Raw genomic sequence first — 23,493 nt, forward strand, 5'->3', positions numbered from 1 at the left:
ACTTTGTACGATTGTGTACACATACATTCATTTGTGTTGCTCCAGTGAGGAAAGAATGTGATGTCAGCACATTGATGTTGAATAAAGATGGTGTAATAGGATGAAACTTAATCTCAGATTGATTTACATTATAGATACTTACATCTGCACTCCACCTGAAGAAAAGTCTTCTGAAATGGGAAATGTACTAAAAAGCTACTCAATCAAGTTGACAAGAGTTTAGCAGTAGATATGTGATGTACAGGTAAAATATATGCGATGTACAGGTAAAAAACACATGTATTGGAACACAACACATTGTATTGTTTTTAAAGAGCAAGTCTTAGACTTGAAATAAAGATAAAATGGGTTTTTCATATTTTTCAATATGTATAGGTATGGACAAGAAAAGTATCTTAAGTGTCCCCCACAAAAAGGTCCTCCTGTTATGGAGGGTTTTTAATTACGTTTTAAGTGGTTTGTCTCAACACTTAAAACAGCCACCTTTGAAAGACAGCCTGGTTTGTGAAAGGACGCTGAAAAAACAGACTAAATGACCTGGTCACAAGATAAATGTAACAGAGGGATTCAGAAAAATAAAGGCTATGTTAATGCTGTCAAGACTGTATCATATATGTCATCTTTTATTTTGGCCACTTACACCAACATAAGAGGATGCCTTCATTATTTGCAGACCATAGGCAATTCTGCCAACAATTCTAGTTAAGATTTTTAAATGGTAAAACGTAGTACAGGGTGTAAATAAAACTGGCATACTCAACACCTTCAATGACAAAACGTGTATATGATGGCGTATGTTCAAATAATATTTGTATGCATGTGCATGCTCCTTCCGGGTTTTAACAGAATACTTACTGAGCTTGGACTCCCTGATGTAAACCAGCATGTACGCATTTGTACAGTGCCGTACAGACAAGTCATCATCATGGCCTCCATAATTATGCTCAATAGCCTCTTCCTTTGTACATCTTGACACTACATCGTCATCAAATTTACACCACTGGAGGGAAGAAAAAAATAAATAAAAAAAAGAAAAGGTAAAACATTTCCAATGATAAACCATAATCCAAGTAATGTAGAGAAGCTCGGAAACCATGCCATAGGAGTAGCAAATACATTATAGCAATCATCAGATCATGACACTTATGAGGTAATACAATCATCTGCCAAATAAAGCAGTGAAATGGTATGGCTTTCTACAGCAGATACAAAAAAAAAAAAAAAATGACTTCACTAAATTAATGGGTACAAATCTGGTCAAACTTATTCTGGACATTTTAGGCATTAAAAAAAGCATGATCAGATAATCATTGAAATCACAGCAAAAAATATACTTTCACACAGTTTATGCATGAACGTGTAAAAATTTACACATAGTTAAACTTATATTTTGTTCATAACCCATTGGCAGGTTTAACTACTTTACAATTTAAATAATTCCACAGATGAAAAATCAACTGCTCAGATACTCTACCCATGGTGTCCCACAAAATGTTTAAAGTGGCATTAAGTAAAGGAAAATGTGACATCACTAGGTCACATCTCAGACAACTGCATAGCAAGGAACTAGAGTTTCCATTATTTATTTTCTAATTGCCCAGTGCATATTTGGGGTCAGCAGTGTAGGTAATGACAGGAAGCTTGAAAATGCAGCGGTTACTGCCTTTCATTTGGAGATGCAATTTCAACCAGAAAATGGAATGGGGGGATCCTATGACCAATACCTCCACCACTACTTCACAATCCAAGTAGGAGCATAAAAAGGAGGTGAACCCCTGACCAGGCGATAAGACTCCACTGCGGAAACACGGCACAGACCAAATTGATTTTTAACACTACACATTACAACTAAAATTACACACAATTACAGATAGGATGTGGCCTGTGTATGATGACAACAGGAATAAAAAGGATTGTTAATTCTAATTTGTTTCCACTACAACTACTTTGGGCACAATACAGAAGATGAGTAAGATGCTGAAGGTTTTTTTTTTAATTTTTTTTTTTAGGGCTTGCTAGTGGTCTAGACTTCAGCTCTAAAAATTCAAGGTCACAGGTGGGAAAAGTAAACCAAACCTGTATATTTAGTAAAAAAAACACCTTGTTCATGGTGAAAAAGTAAAAACAGGCAGCTGAGCCACAGTTCTATTAACCCTGACTGCCCACCACAGATAATGTGCATTAACAGTGGTTTTTACATAGAAGATACTGTAAGGCTGTCAAAAAAAAAAAAAAAGAAGAAGAAGAGGGGCATTCAGGAGGCTGTGAGGTGTGAGCTCGAATGTCCTTTCTATTATCAATTAAATTATTTCAGCAACTAAGCAAACCTGCAACATTTTTCGATGTTGTTTGGTTCTACGTTCTACGAGTAAAAACTGTTACATTTTTAACCCGAACTGCTAACATTTTAGTGTGTTACTGAAGTGTCTTGAAACACTTAACGCATACAAATCCTATGGTATAATTTTTAAGACTGAATCATTTTTAAATAGGAACTTCCCTGTTAAAGTAAACATTTTGAAAAACATACTGACTTGATTCTGAAAATAGCTGCCTGGCTATTATACTGACCTTTTAATTCAGTACTTTTAAGACTAGATTCACATTGCGGCAATGCAATTATGATCTTTCAGTGTGATTATTTAGTGCTAAAGCCTGAATATTCTATGGGGCCAAAATTGTGCTGGAATCGCACCAAAGTAGTACAAGAACTTTTCCAAAATCACTATGTGCTGTGTTGCATTGATGTAAATGGACACCATTGAAAACAATATTTTCCATGGTCATGTAATTCTGGGTGACTTAAGTTACATCTTACAAGTCACTCTTGACTTGTGCCCGTGTTTTGAGTCAAGTCACACAACCAAATATTTCTTGATTTAGGATTTGCATTCCCTACAGATTCCTTGATATTCTGCTGTATATTTTTTTTTATTAAAATTTGGTGGCTCTGGGAAGCTGTTCAGGTCCAAAGGAATCAATGCAGCTACAAACCAGTATATTTTCTTTACTATTGGTTATAACTAGGATAAGGTGTTGGTGATGAAATTCAATATTTCCAGACAAATAAGGAAATATGGCTATCCAAAAATGTCCAGTACCATTCTACACTGCTCAAAAAAATTAAAGGAACACTTTTTAATCAGAGTATAGCATCAAGCCAATTAAACTCCTGGGATATTGATCAGGTCAGTTACGTAGCAGAGGGGGTTGTTAATCAGTTTCAGCTAGCTGCTTTGGTGTTAATGAACGTAACAGGTGCACTAGATGGGCAACAATGAGACAACCCCCAAAACAGGAATGGTTTTACATATGGAGGCCACTGACATTTTTCCCTTACTCATCTTTTCTGCCTTTTTTTTTTTTTTTAATAGGTTTTGCATTTGGCTAGGGTAAGTATCACTACTGGTAGCATGAGGCGATACCTGGACCCTACAGAGGTTGCACAGGCAGTCCAACTCCTCCAGGATGGCACATCAATATGTGCCATTGCCAGAAGGTTTGCTGTGTCTCCCAGCAGTCTCAAGAGCATGGAGGAGATTCCAGGAGACAGGAAATTACTCTAGGAGAGTTGGACAGGGCCGTAGAAGGTCCTTAACCAATCAGGAGGACCAGTGTCTGCTCCTTTGTGCAAGGGGGAACATGATGAGCACTGCCAGAGCCCTAAAAAATTACCTCCAGCAGGCCACTGGTGTTAATGTCTCTGACCAAACAATCAGAAACAGACTTCATGGGGGTGGCCTGACGGCTCGACTTCCTCTAGTGGGCCCTGTGCTCACTGCCCAGCACCACAGAGTTCAATCGGCATTTGCCATTGAACACCAGAATTGGCAGGTCAGCCACTAGTGCCCTGTGCTTTTCACAGATGAGAGCAGGTTCACCTTGAGCACATGTGACAAACCTGAAATGGTCTGGAGAAGCCGTGGAGAACGTTATGCTGCCTGTAACATCGTTCAGCATGACCGTTTAAGTGGTGGGTCAGTGATGGTCTGGGGAGGCTTTCCCATGGAGGGATGCACAGCCCTCTATAGGTTAGACAATCACACCCTGACTGCCATTAGGTATTGGAATTATCATTATACAGGATTTATATAGCGCCGACAGTTTGCGCAGTGCTTTACAAAACGATTAAATACTTGGACCCATTATCAGACCCTACGCTGGTGCAATGGATCCCGGGTTCCTCCTAGTGCAGGACAATGCCTGGCCTCATGTGTCGAGAGTATGCAGGCAGTTCCTGGAGGATGAAGAAATTGATACTGTTGAATGGCCCCCACTCTCACCTGACCTAAATCCAATAGAACACCTCTGGGATATCATGTTTCGGTCCATCTGCCAATGCTAGGTTGCACCTCAGACTGTCCAAGAGATCAGTGATGCCCTGGTCCAGATCTGGGAGGAAATACCCCAGGACACCGTCATATCATTAGGAGCATGCCCCAACATTGTCAGGCATGCATACAAGCATGTGGGGGCCATACAAATTATTGGGTACCATTTTGAGTTGCTGCAATGAAATTTAAGCAAAATGGACTAGACTGCCACATCATTTTTTCACTTTGATTTTCAGGGTGTCTTTGAATTCAGTCCTCTGTAGGTTGATAATTTTCATTTCCATCAAACTATGGGGCATCCTTACGATCCTAACACATTACACAGTCCATATCAGTATAGATATGCAGCATATTTTTCCCCATTGAGATCTGATGTTTTCAAAGTGTTCTTTTAATTTTTTTTAGCAGTGTATAAAATATGCTTAAAATAGTGCTGTGGAATGCGTAAACAGTCTTTAGTAAACTTGAAATAGATCTACAGTAATTATGGTACCCACTATAAAATTATTTTCTTGGAGTTCACTGAAGGACACCTAAGTCTGTAAATTTGTGATCATATTGCCACCTACAGGAAGAATGGATACTGGAAAAACTGTAGACCAACTCAGGATAATTCTTTCAACTTTTAGCATTCCTCAGTTTAACAAAACAGTAATAGCATGACCATGAACACAGGGTTGTGGTACCTGTGACTCTAAAAGGGACACCAAGAAAAGGATTTTACTGCTAGTAGAAAACCTCTCGTGCTTTGATACTAATCTTTAACCTATGGAACAGAAAAAATAGGTTCACCTGAGGGGCGGGCAACATGGCAAACGCGCACACAAACCAGCTATAGAACAGAGCAGGACTGTCTGTAGTTCAAATAGCCGCCTGGATGACTAAGCACCAAAAACTGGCATCAGATGAGGCCAAAATGTCCAACTGGCAAAATCTTAAGTGCACATGAACATAAGAGACCAGGTGACAGCCTTGCAAATCTGGCAACAGTTGTTTGATGCTTTAAAAAATAAATAAAAAGGAGCTCTCGTAAAGTGTGTCTTAGCAGGGAAATGAAGAACAATATCCCCAGTTAGGCGAATAGCAGAAACTACACAGCCCAAACCACATTAAAAGAATTGACTGAAATTTCTTTAGTGAATTGGAGTCAGACAGAGGGATAGAAGAGAGAGAGATCCTGGTTGTTGAAGTAAACGGCAGAAACTACCTTAGGCAAGAAGGAATTCCTGGGCCTCAACTCCACCTTGTCACTATGCAAAGCCACCAGTTCAGGCACTTGTCTCGTACAGTGGGGCAAAAAAGTATTTAGTCAGCCACCAATTGTGCAAGTTCTCCCACATAAAAAGATGAGAGAGGCCTGTAATTGGCATCATAGGTAGACCTCAACTATGAGACACAAAATGAGAAAAAAAAATCCAGACAATCACATTGGCTGATTTGGAAAGAATTTATTTGCAAATTATGGTGGAAAATAAGTATTTGGTCAATATCAAAAGTTCATCTCAATACTTTGTTATATATCCTTTGTTGGCAATGACAGAGGTCAAACGTTTCCTGTAAGGTTTCACAAGGTTGGCACACACTGTTGCTGGTATGTTGGCCCATTCCTCCATGCAGATCTCCTCTAGAGCAGTGATGTTTTGGGGCTGTCGCTGGGCAACATGGACTTTCAACTCCCTCCAAAAGTTTTCTATGGGGTTGAGATCTGGAGACTGGCTAGGCCACTCCAGGACCTTGAAATGCTTCTTACGAAGCCACTCCTTCGTTGCCCGGGCAGTATGTTTGGGATCATTGTCATGTTGGAAGACCCAGCCACGTTTCATCTTCAATGCCCTTGCTGATGGAAGGAGGTTTGCACTCAAAATCTCACGATACATGGCCCCATTCATTCTGTCCTGTACATGGATCAGTCGTCCTGGTCCCTTATAGGAGAAACAGCCCCAAAGCATGATGCTGCCACACCCATTCTTCACAGCAGGTATGGTGTTCTTTGGATGCAACTCAGCATTCTCTCTCCTCCAAAGACGACGAGTTCTGTTTCTACCAAACAGTTCTATTTTGGTTTCATCTGACCATATGACATTCTCCCAATCCTCTTCTGGATCATCCAAATGCTCTCTAGCAAACTTCAGACGGGCCCGAACATGTACTGGCTTAAGCAGGGGGACACGTCTGGCACTGCAGGATCTGAGTCCCTGGCGGTGTAGTGCGTTACTGATGGTAGCCTTTGTTACGTTGGTCCCAGCTCTCTGCAGGTCATTCACTAGGTCCCCCCGTGTGGTCCTGGGATTTTTGCTCACCATTCTTGTCATCATTTTGACCCCACGGGGTGAGATCTTGCGTGGAGCCCCAGATCGAGGGAGATTATCAGTGGTCTTGTATGTCTTCCATTTTCTAATTATTGCTCCCACAGTTGATTTGTTCACACCAAGCTGCTTGCCTATTGCAGATTCAGTCTTCCCAGCCTGGTGCAGGTCTACAATTTTGTTTCTGGTGTCCTTCGACAGCTCTTTGGTCTTCACCATAGTGGAGTTTGGAGTGTGACTGTTTGAGGTTGTGGACAGGTGTCTTTTATACTGATAACAAGTTCAAACAGGTGCCATTGATACAGGTAATAAGTGCAGGACAGAGGAGCCTCTTGAAGAAGGTACAGGTCTGTGAGAGCCAAAAACTTTGCTTGTTTGTAGGTGACCAAATACTTATTTTCCACCATAATTTGCAAATAAATTCTTTCCAAATCAGCCAATGTGATTGTCTGGATTTTTTTTTCTCATTTTGTCTCTCATAGTTGAGGTCTACCCTATGATGCCAATTACAGGTCTCTCTCATCTTTTTAAGTGGGAGAACTTGCACAATTGGTGGCTAACTAAATACTTTTTTGCCCCACTGTATATAATAGGTAATATCTAGAAGAAATACTTCTAGGTGAGAGTAGAGAGGAATGTTTCCAATGCGTTCAAAAAGGCACTGAGGTGCAGATTGATCGAGATGCAGACCTCACAGAGTCAAAGGGGAACAAATAGGGGGAGCTATATGGGAAACTCCCTTTCCCAATTTCTGAAAGAATGACAGGCCAACGGCCTCTGAAACAAGAACAGAAAGTGCAGAAACCTGGCCTTGAGAGTGCTGAGAGCCAATTGTTGGTCCAGAGAGGATTCATCTCACAGAGAAACTTACAGGTTGAAAACTAAGTGATGTATGCAGTCCATGCCTGGTTTTAGGCCTAGCATAAGCAGAGTAGAAATCAGACAATGAAAAACTTGTTGTGCCTTTGGTTCTAATTTAAGACTGAAGAACTTGAAATCCAGATAAAACCCATGGAGCATCCACAAGGAGTCATACTAGATTGGAGTACCATGTCTGCTGCACCAATATAGAGCACTAAGAATCAATGAATTGTCCTCAATCTGGATCCTATGAAGCAGACAAGAAGTTTCAGGGGGAGAAAGGCATAGATTACAGTGTACTGATCCCATAGAGTAAGCAAAGCATCCACTAATTCTGCAATGGAATCACTATCAAATAAACCTGTCCAGTTTCTTTCTGAACCCGGAAGCCAAGAGGTCTGCCATTGACATTCTCCACCTGTGACACAGGTTTTGGAACACACCCGGATGTAGGCAATACTGCCAATGCATGGCATGTATATAATGTCAATGCATGGCATGTATATAGAGTGGAAGAGGCTAAAGCAGGAAGGTATGTCCAGAACAAAAACTGAGCTACCTCTCTTGCAGTGAGACTTCTGGTTCCTCCTTGACAGTTGGTGTATACAACGGTCATGGCATTGTCAATATGGATCAAGATCAGGATAGTCCAATGCTGCAAAAATAGCCAAAATGTCCTAAGCTCCAGGATGTTGCCTGGATAATGAGTGACAATGAAGTCCCATGCACCAAGTGTATTCAGGACCACTCCACAGCCTTACACGCTGTACTGCATCATGAAGAGCTAATGAAAATATAGGATGGTAGACTTGCTATTCTCACAGCTGGATTCCTGGGCCATCAAGCCTGGAACAACTTGGTTTATCCAAGGATCTGATTTATTTGTTCCACAAATTTCTGTAGTGAAACTGGGCAAATAGTAAAGCCACAAAGGATTCTCATGCAAGAGGACAGTCTGAAAACTTCTGGACTGGATAACTCCAATCTGATCGTAGAGTCTGCATGTTCTCCTGCAGACAAAATATTTTGACCTGTGTTCAGGACTAGATCCTAATACTCCAAACAGCCAGTCTGACAGACATCATGCCAATTGTTGCCTCAACAGGAGGTCACCCAAGTATCTTACAACGGGGATACCGCAAAAGTGTAAAAGGACTAATATTGGGGCAAGCACCCTGCACTTTAACTGAAATGCCCTATACATGCATACCGAACCATTCTGTCCCATTGTAAGACATATGTTGGGAAGCTTCTAGCAGACCATCACAACTAAAATGTAAAGCTACAGCCATTTGATTCCAGACTTTCTATAATGTATTTGGAGATCTCTTTTGACCAATCAACCATGGTTTAACAAAGTGATGTCACAGTCAGCTGGTGGGTGAAGCAAAGAGCCCACAAGCAGGAAAAGTTCTAGAGGGCACCCAGTATAACAGGACTATCCTTGTCAGCTCTGGAAAGTTCTCTGCAGCTAACATACCAGAACTGGGTCTAGAAAACACTCCAAACGGAAGCCAGTACCCAAAAGTCACTATCTATTCCTGAAATATCCATTTCGACTGGGTCTGGACATGGCAGAAAGTAGGGCTGAAACAACATAACTGATTATCAAAATAGTTGTCAACTATTTTCATAATAGAGTAGTTGGCATGCACAGAGACTGCATTATTGGTTTACATATTAGAAAATACAGTGCAGCACACAGACCACTCAGTACAGGGCTCTGTGCAGGGAAGATAAGCATCTGAACCCAGAGACGCTTATAGACTGGAGGTAATATAAAGAGATTACAATTAACTTTTTCTATTCTGCTCCTTCGAATTATCCCATCACTGTGGTTGAAAATGAATGTCTATTTGACCCCGCTAATGATTCGAAAATTAAAAGAAAATTTTTCGAACACAAAATGTGTTTGTGTATAGCCAGCACAAGTGATAGCAGGAGCAGGCAGCTTGTATCAAGTTACCAACCTATGCCAAGGGAGTCTGTCATACTTAATTTTATATCACAGTTCTGACTAAAAATCTTAGGTCTTAAGAAATTTGATCTCAGTTTGATGGTATGTACAAGTTTAAACCTCCTAGTGTCTAGTCCGTTATTAGATATTCTGTTACGTAACCATATAGCTGGTTAGTTACATTTACCACTGCATATAGATATTCAAGCATAAATTACTTTACATAGTGTAAATAAACACCAAACTTTTGAGGTGTTTATCCAACTATTCAAATAAATAATCAGCCAACAAATCAATTATGAAAATAATTGCTAATTGCAGCCCTATTCCAAAGTATAGATAGCTGCAGAGAAAAGTCTTAACTGAAGTCACTGGCAAAAAAAATGAGGCATACTAGTAATAAACAGAGTTATCCTGGGCTGACCCACTGTTTTTTTTTTTTTGCTAGTGTCTAAAACTCCTAACTCTCAAAAAGGGTAAGATGTACCAAATCCCTCAGTGGACCGGGAAAAAAAAAGGCATTTTTTTTTTCCTCCTAAGCAATTCTTCGTCCACAGTAACCTGCCATGAATACTACACTTAATCAGTGCATTTTTATTAATCAACTAAGGATGTTTGCAAGTGCAAAACATACCATACCTGCATACCCTTAGCCTTAGTTCCTTGTTTTGTAAGTACTCTACCTGACTGACAAAACAGAAGTCTAACCTAGTTATTATTGAAGACTAGTGTTTAGCTTCAACACCACTCCTCCTGAGATCATCCAAACCATTTTAAAACTAGGCTATATTGAATTTCCAAAGAATATGTTCCCAAAAGCACTGAGATTTTTGTTAAGTTGCAAATCAATAGAAATGCCAAAATAATCACTAAACGTGTAGCTTCATATTTCCACCAGAAATTATTTTAAATGCCCATGCAATAAATATCCATAGATCACCAAAATGCATCTTCTGCCTTTGACTATTGAATAATAATCCCAGTATATACTGCACCAAAGCCCATCTCCTCCAAATTCAGATATATGCCCAGTTAGCTTACTCTATTCACCACTAGTGATAGTGCCCCGCCAGCATCCCAACCAACTGCTTGCCTATATATTTTGCCTACTGTGAAGTAAGGTCTATTTGTGCCTTGCCTTTTAACTAGGGCTGGTAACCTTGTTTTCACCAGATGTACCAATCTTCACTCCATATGCGGCCCCTACTATCTTCAGCAATAGTTGCTCAAAAATAAAACAGCTTTCATTCTCTGTGACCGCTTTCTTTTTTTAATTTCTATTTTCTTTTTTACCCTAAGACCTTGACATGCGTACAGAAAAATTGATGAAGGTGGGCACATAGACAGCACTTGCAATGGTATTCGTTTAAAATCGGCTGTACTGCGCACCTCACTGTTGCACACGTTACTGATCTCTGCACAGAAAAAGAACTATACGTGGTACCGATATTGCAGTGAGAAAAGGACTCGTGGAGAACAGCTAATTTTGCTGCGTCCCTGCAGAAAAAGTTCAGTAAGGCTGACGACTTTACACCATAGTGTGAACAAACCCTTCTCTTTGCTTTTTCTGCTTTTTCTAGACCTTTAACCCCATACTATTCTTCGGCTTATGGGGTGACATCAAAAATGCAGCTTCTGAGGCAAAACCAAGAAATAGAGAACTGTGGAATGTAGTCCACTCATCCTGGGCTGGAATACCTGTTCACAGGTGCCAGAAGTTGGTTGGCTCCATGCAACACAGATGTACAGCAGTTCTCAGAAACAGTGCTTATACAACTAAATATTAATTTAGTGATTCAAAGGAAAGCAAAATCTTCAAACATTTTTCATTTTATATAGTGAATGTTTGAGTTTGTAAAGAAGAATACAAACTGCTATTTTTTTGAACAGTCTAATATTCACTTTTCTTCAATTTGTTAGAGGAACAACACAAATTTGATATATTTTTCTTCATGTTTTGATTTGGAATAGAATGTGTAGTGTTCCCAATGCATTTGTGTGTATGGAAATAAAAGCTATTAGAAGGATTTAGAGCTTTATTCACTTTTTTCAACACACTGCTATTATTTTGAACACAACTGTAATATATATATATATATATATATATATATATATATATATATATATATATATATATATACATACATACACACACACACACATACATATATACACTCACATACATACACACACACACACACACACATATATACACACACACACACACATACATACATATGGACAAACACACACACAGTTAGGTCCATATATATTTGGACACAGGCATAATTTAAGTTTTTTTCAGGTATTTACCAAAACATAGTCAAGCTATAGTTATATAATGGATATGGGCTGAAAGTGCACACTCTCGGGTTTAATTTGAGGGTATGGACATCCAAATTAGGAGGGTTTAGGAATTACAGCTCTTAAAGAGTAGTCATCTCCCCTTTTTCAGGGACCAAAAATAATTGGACAATTGAATCAAAAGCTGTTTCATGGCCAGGTGTGGGCTACTACTTCGTTATTTCTTCAACAATTAAGCAGGTAAAAGGTCTGGAGTTGATTCTGTATGGTATTTGCATTTGGAATCTATTGCTGTGAACCTACATCATGCGTTCAAAGGAGCTGTCCATGCAAGTGAAACAGGCCATTGTAAGGCTTCAAAAGCTAAACAAATCCATCAGAGAGATAGCAGCAACATTAGGAGTAGCCAAATCAACAGTTTGGTACATTCTGAGGAAAGAAGAACGCACTGCTGATCTCAGCAACATAAAAAGGCATGGATGTCCACGGAAGACAACAGAGGTGGATGATCGCAGGATCCTCTCTATGGTAAAGAATAACCCATTCACAACATCCAGACAAGTGAATACACTCTCCAGGAGGTGGGCATATCATTGTCAAACAAGAGAAGACTTCATGAGAGCAAATGCAGAGGGTTCACCACAAGGTGCAAACCATTCATAAACCTGAAGAACAGAAAAGCCAGATTAGACTTTGCCAAAAAAAAAAAAAATCTACAAAAGCCAGACCAGCTCTGGAAAAGCATTCTTTGCACGGATGAAATGAAGATTAATCTGTACCAGAATGACGGGAAGAAAAAAAAAAAGTGTGGTGAAGGCTTGGAACAGCTCATGATCCACACACACACACACACACACACACACACACACACACACGGTCATCTGTAAAACATGATGGAGGCTGTGTGATGGCATGAACATGCATTGCTTCCAGTGGCACTGGGTCATTGCGGTTTATTGATGTGACAGAAGCAGCCGGATGAATTCTGCAATATTTAGAGATATACTGTCAGCTCAGATTCAGCCAAATGCAGCAAAATTGGACGGCGCTTCACAGCACACATGGACAATGATCCAAAACACACTGCAAAATCACCCCAGGTGCTTCTGAAGAAAAAGTGGAATATTCTGCAATGGCCGAGTCAATCACCTGATCTCAGCAAAATTGAGCTTGCATTTCACTTGCTGAAGTCAAAACTAAAAGGCAGAAAGACCCACAAAGAACAACTGAAGACTGCGGCAGTTAGAGTCTGGCAAAGCATCAGAAAGGAGGAAACCCATTCTTTGGTAATATCCATGGATTAGACTTCAGGCAGTCATTGCCAGTAAAGGATTCTCAACAAAATATTAAAAATGAATATTTTATTTGTGACTATATAAAATTGTCCAAGTACTTTTGGTCCCTTGAAAAAGGGAGGATGGCTACTCACTCTTAAGAGCTGTAATTCCTAAATATGTTAAAGTAATAGTGCAGCGCTATACATGCATGTTAACAATCAAATGCATGTAAAATCAAAAAGGTGCAAATAAGTGCAATAATGATGTCAACTAGTAAATGGTGCAAAAAAAAAAAAAAAGTTCATATAATCATTCCTGAATAATCGAATGTCCTTCATGTGAGAGTACCAACTCAGAGAGTGCCTATGAATGGCATGTGTGGTTTATCCGTGACGAGCAGTTGTGCATGAACTCATGAAAGGTAATCCACCCCTGGGACTGGTGTACACTCACCAGAACAAAAGTATTAATTTGCATGGGTTATACACATCACACATCTGGAGGTGCAGCGGTATGCTGGCAGCTATGGGTTAGTCATCCAGCTCCATCCATCAGGGTGGGTGCCAAAATGGTCCAAGATGACCGCCGCTCCTCAATGGAGGCGTGGCGTCAGCAATAGGGCTCCACCCAACGCGTTTCATGTACCAACACATCCTCAGGGGTCCAATGCGTCCAATGGGTGGATTACCTTTTGAGTTCATGCACTACTGTTCGTCACGGATAAACCACATGTGCCGTTCATAGGCACTCTCTGAGTTGGTACTCTCACACGAAGGACATTCGATTATTCAGGAATGATATGAACTTTTTTTAGCACCATTAACCAGTTGACATCATTATTGCACATATTTGCACTTTTTTGATTTTATATGCATTTTTGTTTTCATTCCTTCCCCCCACCCTATATACCACCCATCCAATCCCTAACCCCTTCTGCTCTGCATTTTCCTATTTCTGGAGATCGTAATCCCTATAAAAGAACAAAATATGTTTCCATATTATTCTATTTACATGCATTTATGATTGATAACATGCATTTATAGTGCGCCACTATTACTTTAAGATATTTCTATTCTGGGACTGTTGCCAATACCCTGAGTGCTAGCTGCTACCTTCATATCTATACCTATATTTATATTTATCTTGTGTAATACCATTTTAGTAGTCTATATAATTTTACCAGCGCTCGCTTTATCATTTTTAAACATGTAATTCCTAAACCCTTCCTCCAGTTTGGATGTACATACCCTCGAATTAAACCTGAGAGTGTGCACTTTCAGCCCATATCCATTATATAACTATAGCTTGAATAGATTTTGGTAAATACCTGAAAAAACTAAAATTGTGCCTGTGTCCAAATATATAAGAACCCAACTGTGTGTGTTGCCACCTTAAGGAGAACAATCAGCACATGTGAAAACAGCTTACTTCTAGTTGCGTGCGATGTCACATGGCCCCGCCCCGATGCATTTCATCACATGAACTGTGACTTCCCTTTGATAACATTTATTGCACAGACATTTAAAATAATGATTTCTGGTGGAAATATGAAGTTAAACATTTCAATTGATTTATTTGGTTGTACTTCACGAATTCACATTGATACGGGAAAGCATGATGGGGATTTAGCAGCAACATTTGTTTTTTCACATATATATATATTGGTAGAGAGGAGAATACCTTTTTTTTGCAAACATCCCTTACTTGACTGGAACACATAACCTTCCCCCCATTACTCTCTTTTCAATATCATCCTGCACATTCACATTGTTTTCATTGATAAAGACGTGTTTATATACAGTCATGGCCAAAAATATTGGCACCCCTGCATGTGTGTCAGAAAATGCACCACTTTGTCTAGAAAAATACTGTGATTACAAATATTTAGGCATTCTCATGTTTAATTTCTTTTGTTTGAATTGGTATGACAAAAAATCGTAAAAAAAATAATTGCATTCCATTTTAGTGATGCTCCTATTTGTAATTAAACTCACCAGTAGCAATTAACAGGTGCTGACCATATAGAAATCACACTGGCAACCAGGTGTATATGAGAATTACATTTTTTATATGGTGGGAGAGAGACAAGTTGGAGTCCAATTGAACATCTAAACACAAGAGAGGACACAAGTATATGCATTTAAGGGTTTGATTTGCTTCATCGCCTGGTGAGAGCATGAGAATATAGAAATTTTGAATCTTTCGTGTGACTTTGGAGATGAACATTTAAGAAACGGTGGACTATACCTCAAGCTCTGGTTACCTATATATTATAAATAATGAAAAATGCTTAGAAAAATGACCCTGATGGCGTATCTCACGAATAGAGCAAAAACAGAGTATGCAGTGTTCTAGTGCGAATTTTCTCTAGCCTACATTCCTAAACGGCAATGTTGTCCCAAACAAAGGCTCTGCTGCCCAACATGCTTTTCTCTGAATTTCCATCCCTTATTGCCCCTTCTACCACCCCAGTAAGTATCCATGCTAGAGTCAGTCTCCTTTTGGAGAGGACTAGAGGGAAGCATACTTTTTGCAGATGCACTCTAGCCAATACGTCTTCTTCAGCTGAAGTGGCAGAAAAGTCTCCTTTCCTCAATTTAAGTATGAACAGGAGCCAGGCGCTGTGTAGTTTTATGATAAAAGTAATACACCTTTATATGGTGTGCCTTTAATAATTCATATGGTAAAAAATAGATAACCACCCTGTGGCTTTAAGAAGCCAGGTTCCAAGATGGACGGCCCGTCCGCTCAGAGGGAAGCAGTGGACAGCAGAATGCCTGTCAGTGCAGGGATCACGTGTATCCGACGCCCCAGCGTCCCGGATGACGTCACCACGATGTGGAGAGAAGGAGGGGCAGAGGAACTCTCGCTGGAGCCGCAGCTTTAGAAGGAAGAGGGACATGTTTTGCGCGCATGCGCTTTATCAAGTCTGTGAAAAATCCAGCAATTGGCCATTTTATAGGAGACCTGCATGGCAGAAGGGGCCGGCTTACCAACCAGGGGGATAATCGGGAGCGGACGGCTCATCTCACAACAGGATCGGATTGCAATTGAAATATAAAAAACATTATAAGGACAGGAACAAAGTGTGATTAAAACCTAAATAACGACCATAATAAAAACCTCTTGGGCTTAATTGTGTCAAAGTGGCATGTGCAAGATTATAAAACATTTTATCATTTGACATATAACAATCAAGGGGAAAGAAAAAAAAGGGGGGGATGGGGAGGATGCTTAGTGAAGCTTCATTAGCCAGCTGGATGAGTTCACATCTCAAAAACATTGCTGACAGCAATAAAACATAGGAATGGTGGGAAAGGTTGTCAATAATCCTATTCATATCTGTAATGCTGAATAGGAGAATTATCATTATATTAGTGCTAATAATATTCATCACTATAATAAAACTACATACATAGTTTATAAAAAAAAAAAACATGCATAGGTATAAATAATAAATCAATATAATAAAAAAGATAAATTTTAGAGAGAGAGAGGAGAGATCTATATATATATATAGATATATATAGATATAGAGAGAGCGAGAACGAACCCTAAGTTACCACTTAAATGATGCTATGTACTTCAAGGTCCTCATTAAGGCCAGTCGGTACCATAGAACCAAATTTATAGATCCATAAGGTTTCCCTTTTACATAGGAGGGCTAACCTCTCATTGTCAGTAAGGCTTCCTTTGGGAATGTGTTCTATGACCATCACTTCTAGGACACTAAAATTCTTGTTGTGATGGCAAAGAAAATGCCTTGGGACACTGTTTGTCACATCCATCTGAGCCTTCTATGCTCTCCAATGTGTTTACATAGAGGACATATTATGCGGCCAACATATATCAGTTAACAGGAACATGTAAGTACGTAAACCACATGATCTGTGGCACAAGTAAGAAAATGGCGAATGTCATAAGAGATCCCTTTGGAATCAATAATTTGTGATTTACCATGAGTAATAAAATTGGCATGTCAAGCAACCTTTCTTTTTACATTTGTAAATACCAATTCTGTTATCAAAAAAGGAACAAATGTCCTGTTTATTCTGAGAGGACGTGGAGAGTTTGCTGGGAGCTAGAATGTTTTTGAGTGTATGGGCTTTTCTGAATGTGACCTGGGGAGCAGATGGAAGACTGGGTACCAAACGGGGATCAAGTCGTAAAATGTGCCAATGTTTTTGGATAAGCTTAGTAATCTTGCGATATGCCTTAATATAACCAGTAACAAACCTAATGGAGTTTGACTGGTCATGGGCACGTATTTTTGTAGTAGCGGAGTTTTTGCCATGTTTGGCAAAAGCCTCATTAATGAGTGTAGGGGGTAACCTTTTTCACAGAATTTGGCAGACAATTCAGTGCCCAATTCCTTGTAATCATTGGGTTTAGAACAATTTCTTTTCAGTTGTTGGAATTGGGCACTCGGAATGATATTTTTCCACACCGGGTGGTGACAGCTTTAATAGTGAAGATATGAGTTACCACTGGTGGGTTTGGTGTGATTTCTGGTATGAATAGTCTCACCCTCAAAACGAAGTCTAAGAAAATTATATTAATAGGATCAAACATGTGAGTGAATGATAAACCAAACGTGTTAGAATTACAATGTGGTATGAAAGGTAACAACGTGTCAAGAGCACCATCCAAGATTAAAATATCATCAATATACCTTCCAAAGAAGACAATATGTTGGGCAAAGGGGTTGTTTGACCATATAAAGTCTTTCTCCCAGAGGCCCATAGTTAGATTAGCGTAACAAGGAGCAAAATTAGCCCCCATGGCTGTGCCGTTTATTTGCAAGTAAAACGGATTTAAAAAGGTAAAATAATTGTGTTGTAAGCAGAATTCCGTGCAATCAATAATAAAACCAGCATGAACGGAGTTCATGTGGGCATCTGATGATAAAAAGTGCTGAAGGGCAGACAAACCTACTCTATGGGGGATGGATGTGTAGAGCGACGACACATCCAGTGAGGCCCCATGGTATCCTGTTTGCCATCTATATTTACTTAAAACCTCTATAATGTGACTAGAGTCCCTGATGAACGATGGCAATTCCATGACTATTGGTTGAAGGAAAAAGTCAATGTATTTAGACAAGCCATTAATAAAACTATTTGTGCTGGCTACTATGGGACGCCCAGGTGGATTGGTAATGGACTTATGGATCTTGGGAAGGTGATAAAAATAAGGTGTACTACACAATGTAGGAAATAAAAATGATTTTTCTCTTTTATTTATTACTCCATTGTTGAAAGCAGTGTCAATCAATATTTTGAGTGCTTTCTGGTACTCAGGTAAAGGGTTTTCTTTCAGTTCCTGATACGTGCTAGATTCAGATGCTAGGAGACGGGTGGATTCTTTTATGTAGTCTGAGGTGTGTTGTATTACTAGGCTACCATCCTTGTCCGCTTGTCTGATAGTAAGATTTTTGTTGAGTTCCAAATTTTTCAGAGCTTTTAGTTCTGAGTTTGTCAGGTTTCGGCTGGTTGCTGGAACATCACAGAGTCAAAAGATCTCTATAGACCACTTGGTAGAAAGTTTCAATGTAGGGCCCTTTTGATTGTACTGGATAAAATGTGGATTTGGGTCTAAAATGAGTATGTGTAATGTCAGGATCAAGAAAAATGGGGGGAATCTTGAATTTTGAAAATGGCTCTCAGACCATAGTTCCTCTAAAATCTGAATAAGTTCTAGATCTTCATCTTGAAAGGAAGAATTTATGGATGGAGTGTGTAGTGCAGTGGATGGTTGGGGATCATTCGAAAAATGGCGTTTTATAGTAAGAGATCGAACCAATTTAGATCCTGAAATAATTTAAATTTATTGGGGCCTATTTTTTTTTTTTATAACAGAGTTGATATTTACAAATGTAAAAAGAAAGGTTGCTTGACATGCCAATTTATCACCCATGGCGAGTCACAAATTATTGATTCCAAAGGGATCTCTTATGACATTCGCCATTTTATTATTTGTGCCACAGATCATGTGGTCTACGTACTTATATGTCCCTGTAAACTGATATATGTGGGCCGCACAATACGTCCTCTACGTAAACACATTGGAGAACATAGAAGGCTCATAAAAGATGGATGTGACAAACACAGTGTCCCAAGGAATTTTCTTTGCCATCACAACAAGAATTTTAGTGTCCTAGAAGTGATGGCCATAGAGCACATTTCCAAGGGAACCCTTACTGACAATGAGAGGTAAGCCCCCCTATGTAAAAGGGAAACCTTTTGGATCTATAAATTTGGGTCTACCAAACGGCCTTAATAGAGGACCTTGAAGTACATAGTATCATCTAAGTAACTTAAGGTTCTCAATATATTCTATAATAAAAACCCCCATCAATATCATTACATGATTATTATTTTTGATATTTTTTATATATTATTTTAATATTTTATATATTTAATACCACTCTGTTTATTCAGTCCACAAGAGTAATTACTGAATTGTATTATTTATTTTCTTATTTCTACACACACACACACATTCTATTTATTTTATTAATATTTTTTATATATGTAAATTTTATCTTTTTTATTATATGGATTTATTATATATACCTATGTATGTAGTTTTATTATATTGATGAATATTATTAGCACTAATGTAAAGGATAACTCTTCTATTCACCATTACAGATATGAGTAGGATTATTGACAATCTTTCCCACCATTCCAATTTTTTATTGCTGTCAATGTATTTGAGATATGAACTGAACTCATCCAGCTGGCTAAGGAAGCTTCATTAAGCATCCTCCCCCCTCCCCCCCCCCTTTTTTTTTTCTTTCTTCTTTCCCCTTGATTGTTATATGTCAAATGATAAAATGTTTTATAATCTTGCACATGCCACTTTGACACAATTAAGCCCAAGAGGTTTTTATTATGGTCGTATTTAGGTTTTAATCGCACTTTGTTCCTGTCTTTATGTTTTTTATATTTCAATTGCAATCCGATCCTGTTGTGAGATGAGCTGTCCGCTCGATTATCCCTTTGATTATTGGTTGGTAAGCCGGCCCCTTCTGCCATGCAGGTCTTCTATAAAATGGCCGATTGCTGGATTTTTCACATACTTGATAAAGTGCATGCGCGCGAAACATGTTGTCCCGACAACCGGCCTCTTCCTTCTAAAGCCGCGGCTCCAGCGAGAGTTCCTCCCCCCCTCCTTCTCTCCACATCGTGGTGACGTCATCCGGGACGCCAGCTACACGTGGTTCCTGCACTTACAGGCATTCTGCTCTCCACTGTTTCTCTCCGAGCGTACGGGCCGTCCATCTTGGAACCTGGCTTCTTAAAGCCACAGGGTGGTTATCTATTTTTTACCATATGAATTATTAAAGGCACACCTCCATATAAAGGTGTATTACTTTTATCATAAAACTACACAGCACCTGGCTCCTGTTCATACTTTCTACAAACCGATGTGTTTTTACCATGGCAGCAGTGAGTTTTTTCCCCATTAATCACAGTTCTCAAATACCATTCACTTATTTCCTTTGGGACACATCTGTGCGCTTTTATCCAGACCGTTTTTCCTCAATTTAAGCAACTCAAAGTTCAGATTGTGATGAAACCTCTGCACAATCTGATTTCAAAAAGGTGATGCAAGCCATCACAAACTACTAAACAGCCCTGACCACTAAAATAGACCTCATCAAAATGTAAGTCTGCTTTATCAAACATTTTTTTAAAATAAAGTACTATTGAAAAATCTGGCACAGTGACTGTAATAAAAACAAAGCAAGACGCTTCAGAAGTATACCGTAAAGTGACAATACATTCAATGTCTGAGCCCGTCGACACCAAAACATAAATCAGCACAAATATGGCTCAGAAGGAAAAAACAGACTGCAAACTCCAAACAGTTGCGAGTTAAAGCTTCCATTTCGGCAACTGCGCTTATCGGGTTCATTAAGGGGATGGGAAAAAAGCGATCCAAGTACCAAAGTGCATATGACAGATTCTAGGGGTAATGCGAGATCAGAGAATAGTTTATATGCAATCATATCACTATACAGCAAAGTAGAGGACAATGCTGCTCATCATACTACCACCATTAGCATTCAGGTTACCAAAGTAAAGCCCCTTGAGTCCTGGGCTGTGAACCACAGGAATAATGTGAGGACTCCTGGGGCTACTTGAAGAAACAGAGGGCTTTGATCTGCAACCTTAACTGAAATGATGCTGCGGTTCTTGCTCTCATTAACCCAGTTCTTTAACCACGTCATGGTGAAATGAGCTCAAAGGCTGAGTTGTAGACTTCCGGGGAACTAAAAGTCTAAGATGATGTTCTCCCCAATCTCTCAGCGAGTACAGGGTGGAGAAACCTTCAGCTTTATTTATTTATTTTTACTGCATTTACATTGTTGGACACAATCCGGAATTTTTGGTACTGTACCCTCAAGTTCATTCTAGCCTTATGGGATGTACTTTAATTCCCTGAAGGACTGGCACATATGTCTGAGTGCTGGGCTGAATTCCTTCTTCCTAAGGCTTTATGCAACACAGAATAAGGTTTCAGTAGGAAGCAGATCACTACTTTTTGCTTCCATCTTTGAGTGCAGTCGACTGTTGCTTCGCCACAGATCTTTATTCCTACCTACATGCCTGGGAATCCATTGGGGTCACTTTCCTGTTTCTGCTTTATTAGAGTGGCAGGTACCTACCTGCCAATATAGGCATCGCTATTGACTACAGATAATTCCTATACCTTAAGTTATGGCTAAGCATTGCTCTGAGTCTAGAGAGGGTTCCAATACCCAAACACCATGACTTCATTTTCAGAAAAATAATTCTTATCTCTAGGAATATGAGGGGTTTCAATACAAAAATTAATTACATTTAGTCCTGCTTCGGGCAAGCAGCAGGGTTTACTTCTCAGATGTAAGAATTTGAGCAGCTGCGCTCCTGCTCGAATGCTTGCACACATACCTCAGTAAGGTGTGTGCATGCGTGCCCCCCGCAGATGGGTAAGCAGAGCCCTGGGCTGGACAGGTGCTGCATTCAGAAAATATACAATGTTTTGGGGGGTTTTATGTAATCTTCAGGCCTAAAATGATTTTTTAAACACATGTGCAAAAGGTGCAAAAACTGCTCTGGCAGCGAAAGGGTTAAAGGATAAGATTTGTTCCACTCGTCACTAGATTCAAACCCTCTGTGTGACAGCAGTACGGGGTGCAGTTCCCCATAGCAGCTGTCACTTTAAGTGACAGCTCCACCCACACAGCCGCATCATTCATTAACAGAGTTCTGTGCATTAAATCGACTACAAACACCAACATCCTTTGTAGATGTTTTCTTCTAGTTCTCAATGAACTATCACAGTGCTGTTAATCTTTCCGGTGGTCCATCGATTCTTCCTGCCAGTGAGAAACCGCCTGCCCAAATGATGTACAGGCAGCCAGATTACACGGTCCGCAGAAGTCCTGCACTGCAACAGCGATCTGCTGATAGCTGGTGCAATGCTTTCCAGGCTCAAAAAAAAACAAAAAAAAAACCTCTCTCTCCCCACTTTTTTTTTTTACCAGCAAAAAAAAAAAAAAAACCAATAAATGTGCATTTATTTATTTTTAAATGTTAACTTGTCCTTTGACGGAGCAGACACCGAAGCCTGATTTGGCTGCTCAGCATGCGCTTGTACTGAGCACACAAGTGCTTTCTGTGCAAGGGTAACCTGAAGGAATAAAGTTTTTTTTTTCTCATTGGTGCCAGCGCCTCATTTATTCACTTGGTAGATGCACTTCTATTGAGCGTCAAGAGAGCCCGATACTCCCCTTTCCTGATGAGCACCCAATTGGTGCTAGTCACACTGCAAGCGCTCTACCCTCCCTGCTAGTCCCCGAGTGCGGTGCTGGAAACAGGCAGGAAGACTAGTAGGAGATAAGCAAAATGTAAAAACATTAAAAGTGCAAATCGCCATTAAGCCCTCTGTATTTAAAAGCACCAGACATTCCAAAAAGCACTTCAGATTTAATCATGGTTTTGGTGAAAAAAATTTTTCATCAGGACAAATTGATTGTCATGAGGGACAAGTAGATTGGGAACCCAATTTAGTCCCTCAGACAAGTAGTTTAAAAAATAATTTCCACACCCCTGTTGTGATACAATGTGCTGAATGTGTTATTGTGTGGCTCTATCTGCCCCCTTCCACTAACACCCAATTATTTCACAAGTGGGCAACCCTAGTGACTCAATAGCCCATTGCATGACAATCTCTATACGCCCTATTTATGGAAGATTTTAACTTGTTCCCCTGTCTCACAGAGACAGGTTGACTCCCAAACCTATAATATTATCCAAACTTATCAAATATACCTATAAATTTATGGATGTCTGAAGATGGAAAAATCCTGAAGGGCAAGGATTTTCCATTCAGCTATGCATAAGACTGTCCAGGAAAGATTTTTCCAATGACACTGATGCCCTACTACCAAAAGTCACACT

The 23,493-nt window shown here is 39.6% G+C and overlaps 1 protein-coding gene across 4 annotated transcripts in view; it reads right to left on the reverse strand.

Annotated features, from left to right (window-relative positions):
• USP7 (ubiquitin specific peptidase 7) overlaps positions 1–23,493 on the reverse strand; it is a 264,238-nt gene that overhangs the window by 102,537 nt on the left and 138,208 nt on the right. For all 4 annotated transcript variants that reach the window (XM_089692216.1, XM_089692212.1, XM_089692209.1 and 1 more), the window contains one exon: positions 856–1,000. In XM_089692216.1, coding sequence (XP_089548342.1) covers positions 856–1,000 — 145 coding nt within the window. The remainder of the gene's footprint in view (positions 1–855; positions 1,001–23,493) is intronic.

Source organism: Staurois parvus, unplaced genomic scaffold (assembly GCF_062004578.1).
Source record: "Staurois parvus isolate SC_StPar_1 unplaced genomic scaffold, SC_StPar_1.0 ptg000022l, whole genome shotgun sequence".
Lineage (NCBI taxonomy): Eukaryota > Metazoa > Chordata > Amphibia > Anura > Ranidae > Staurois > Staurois parvus.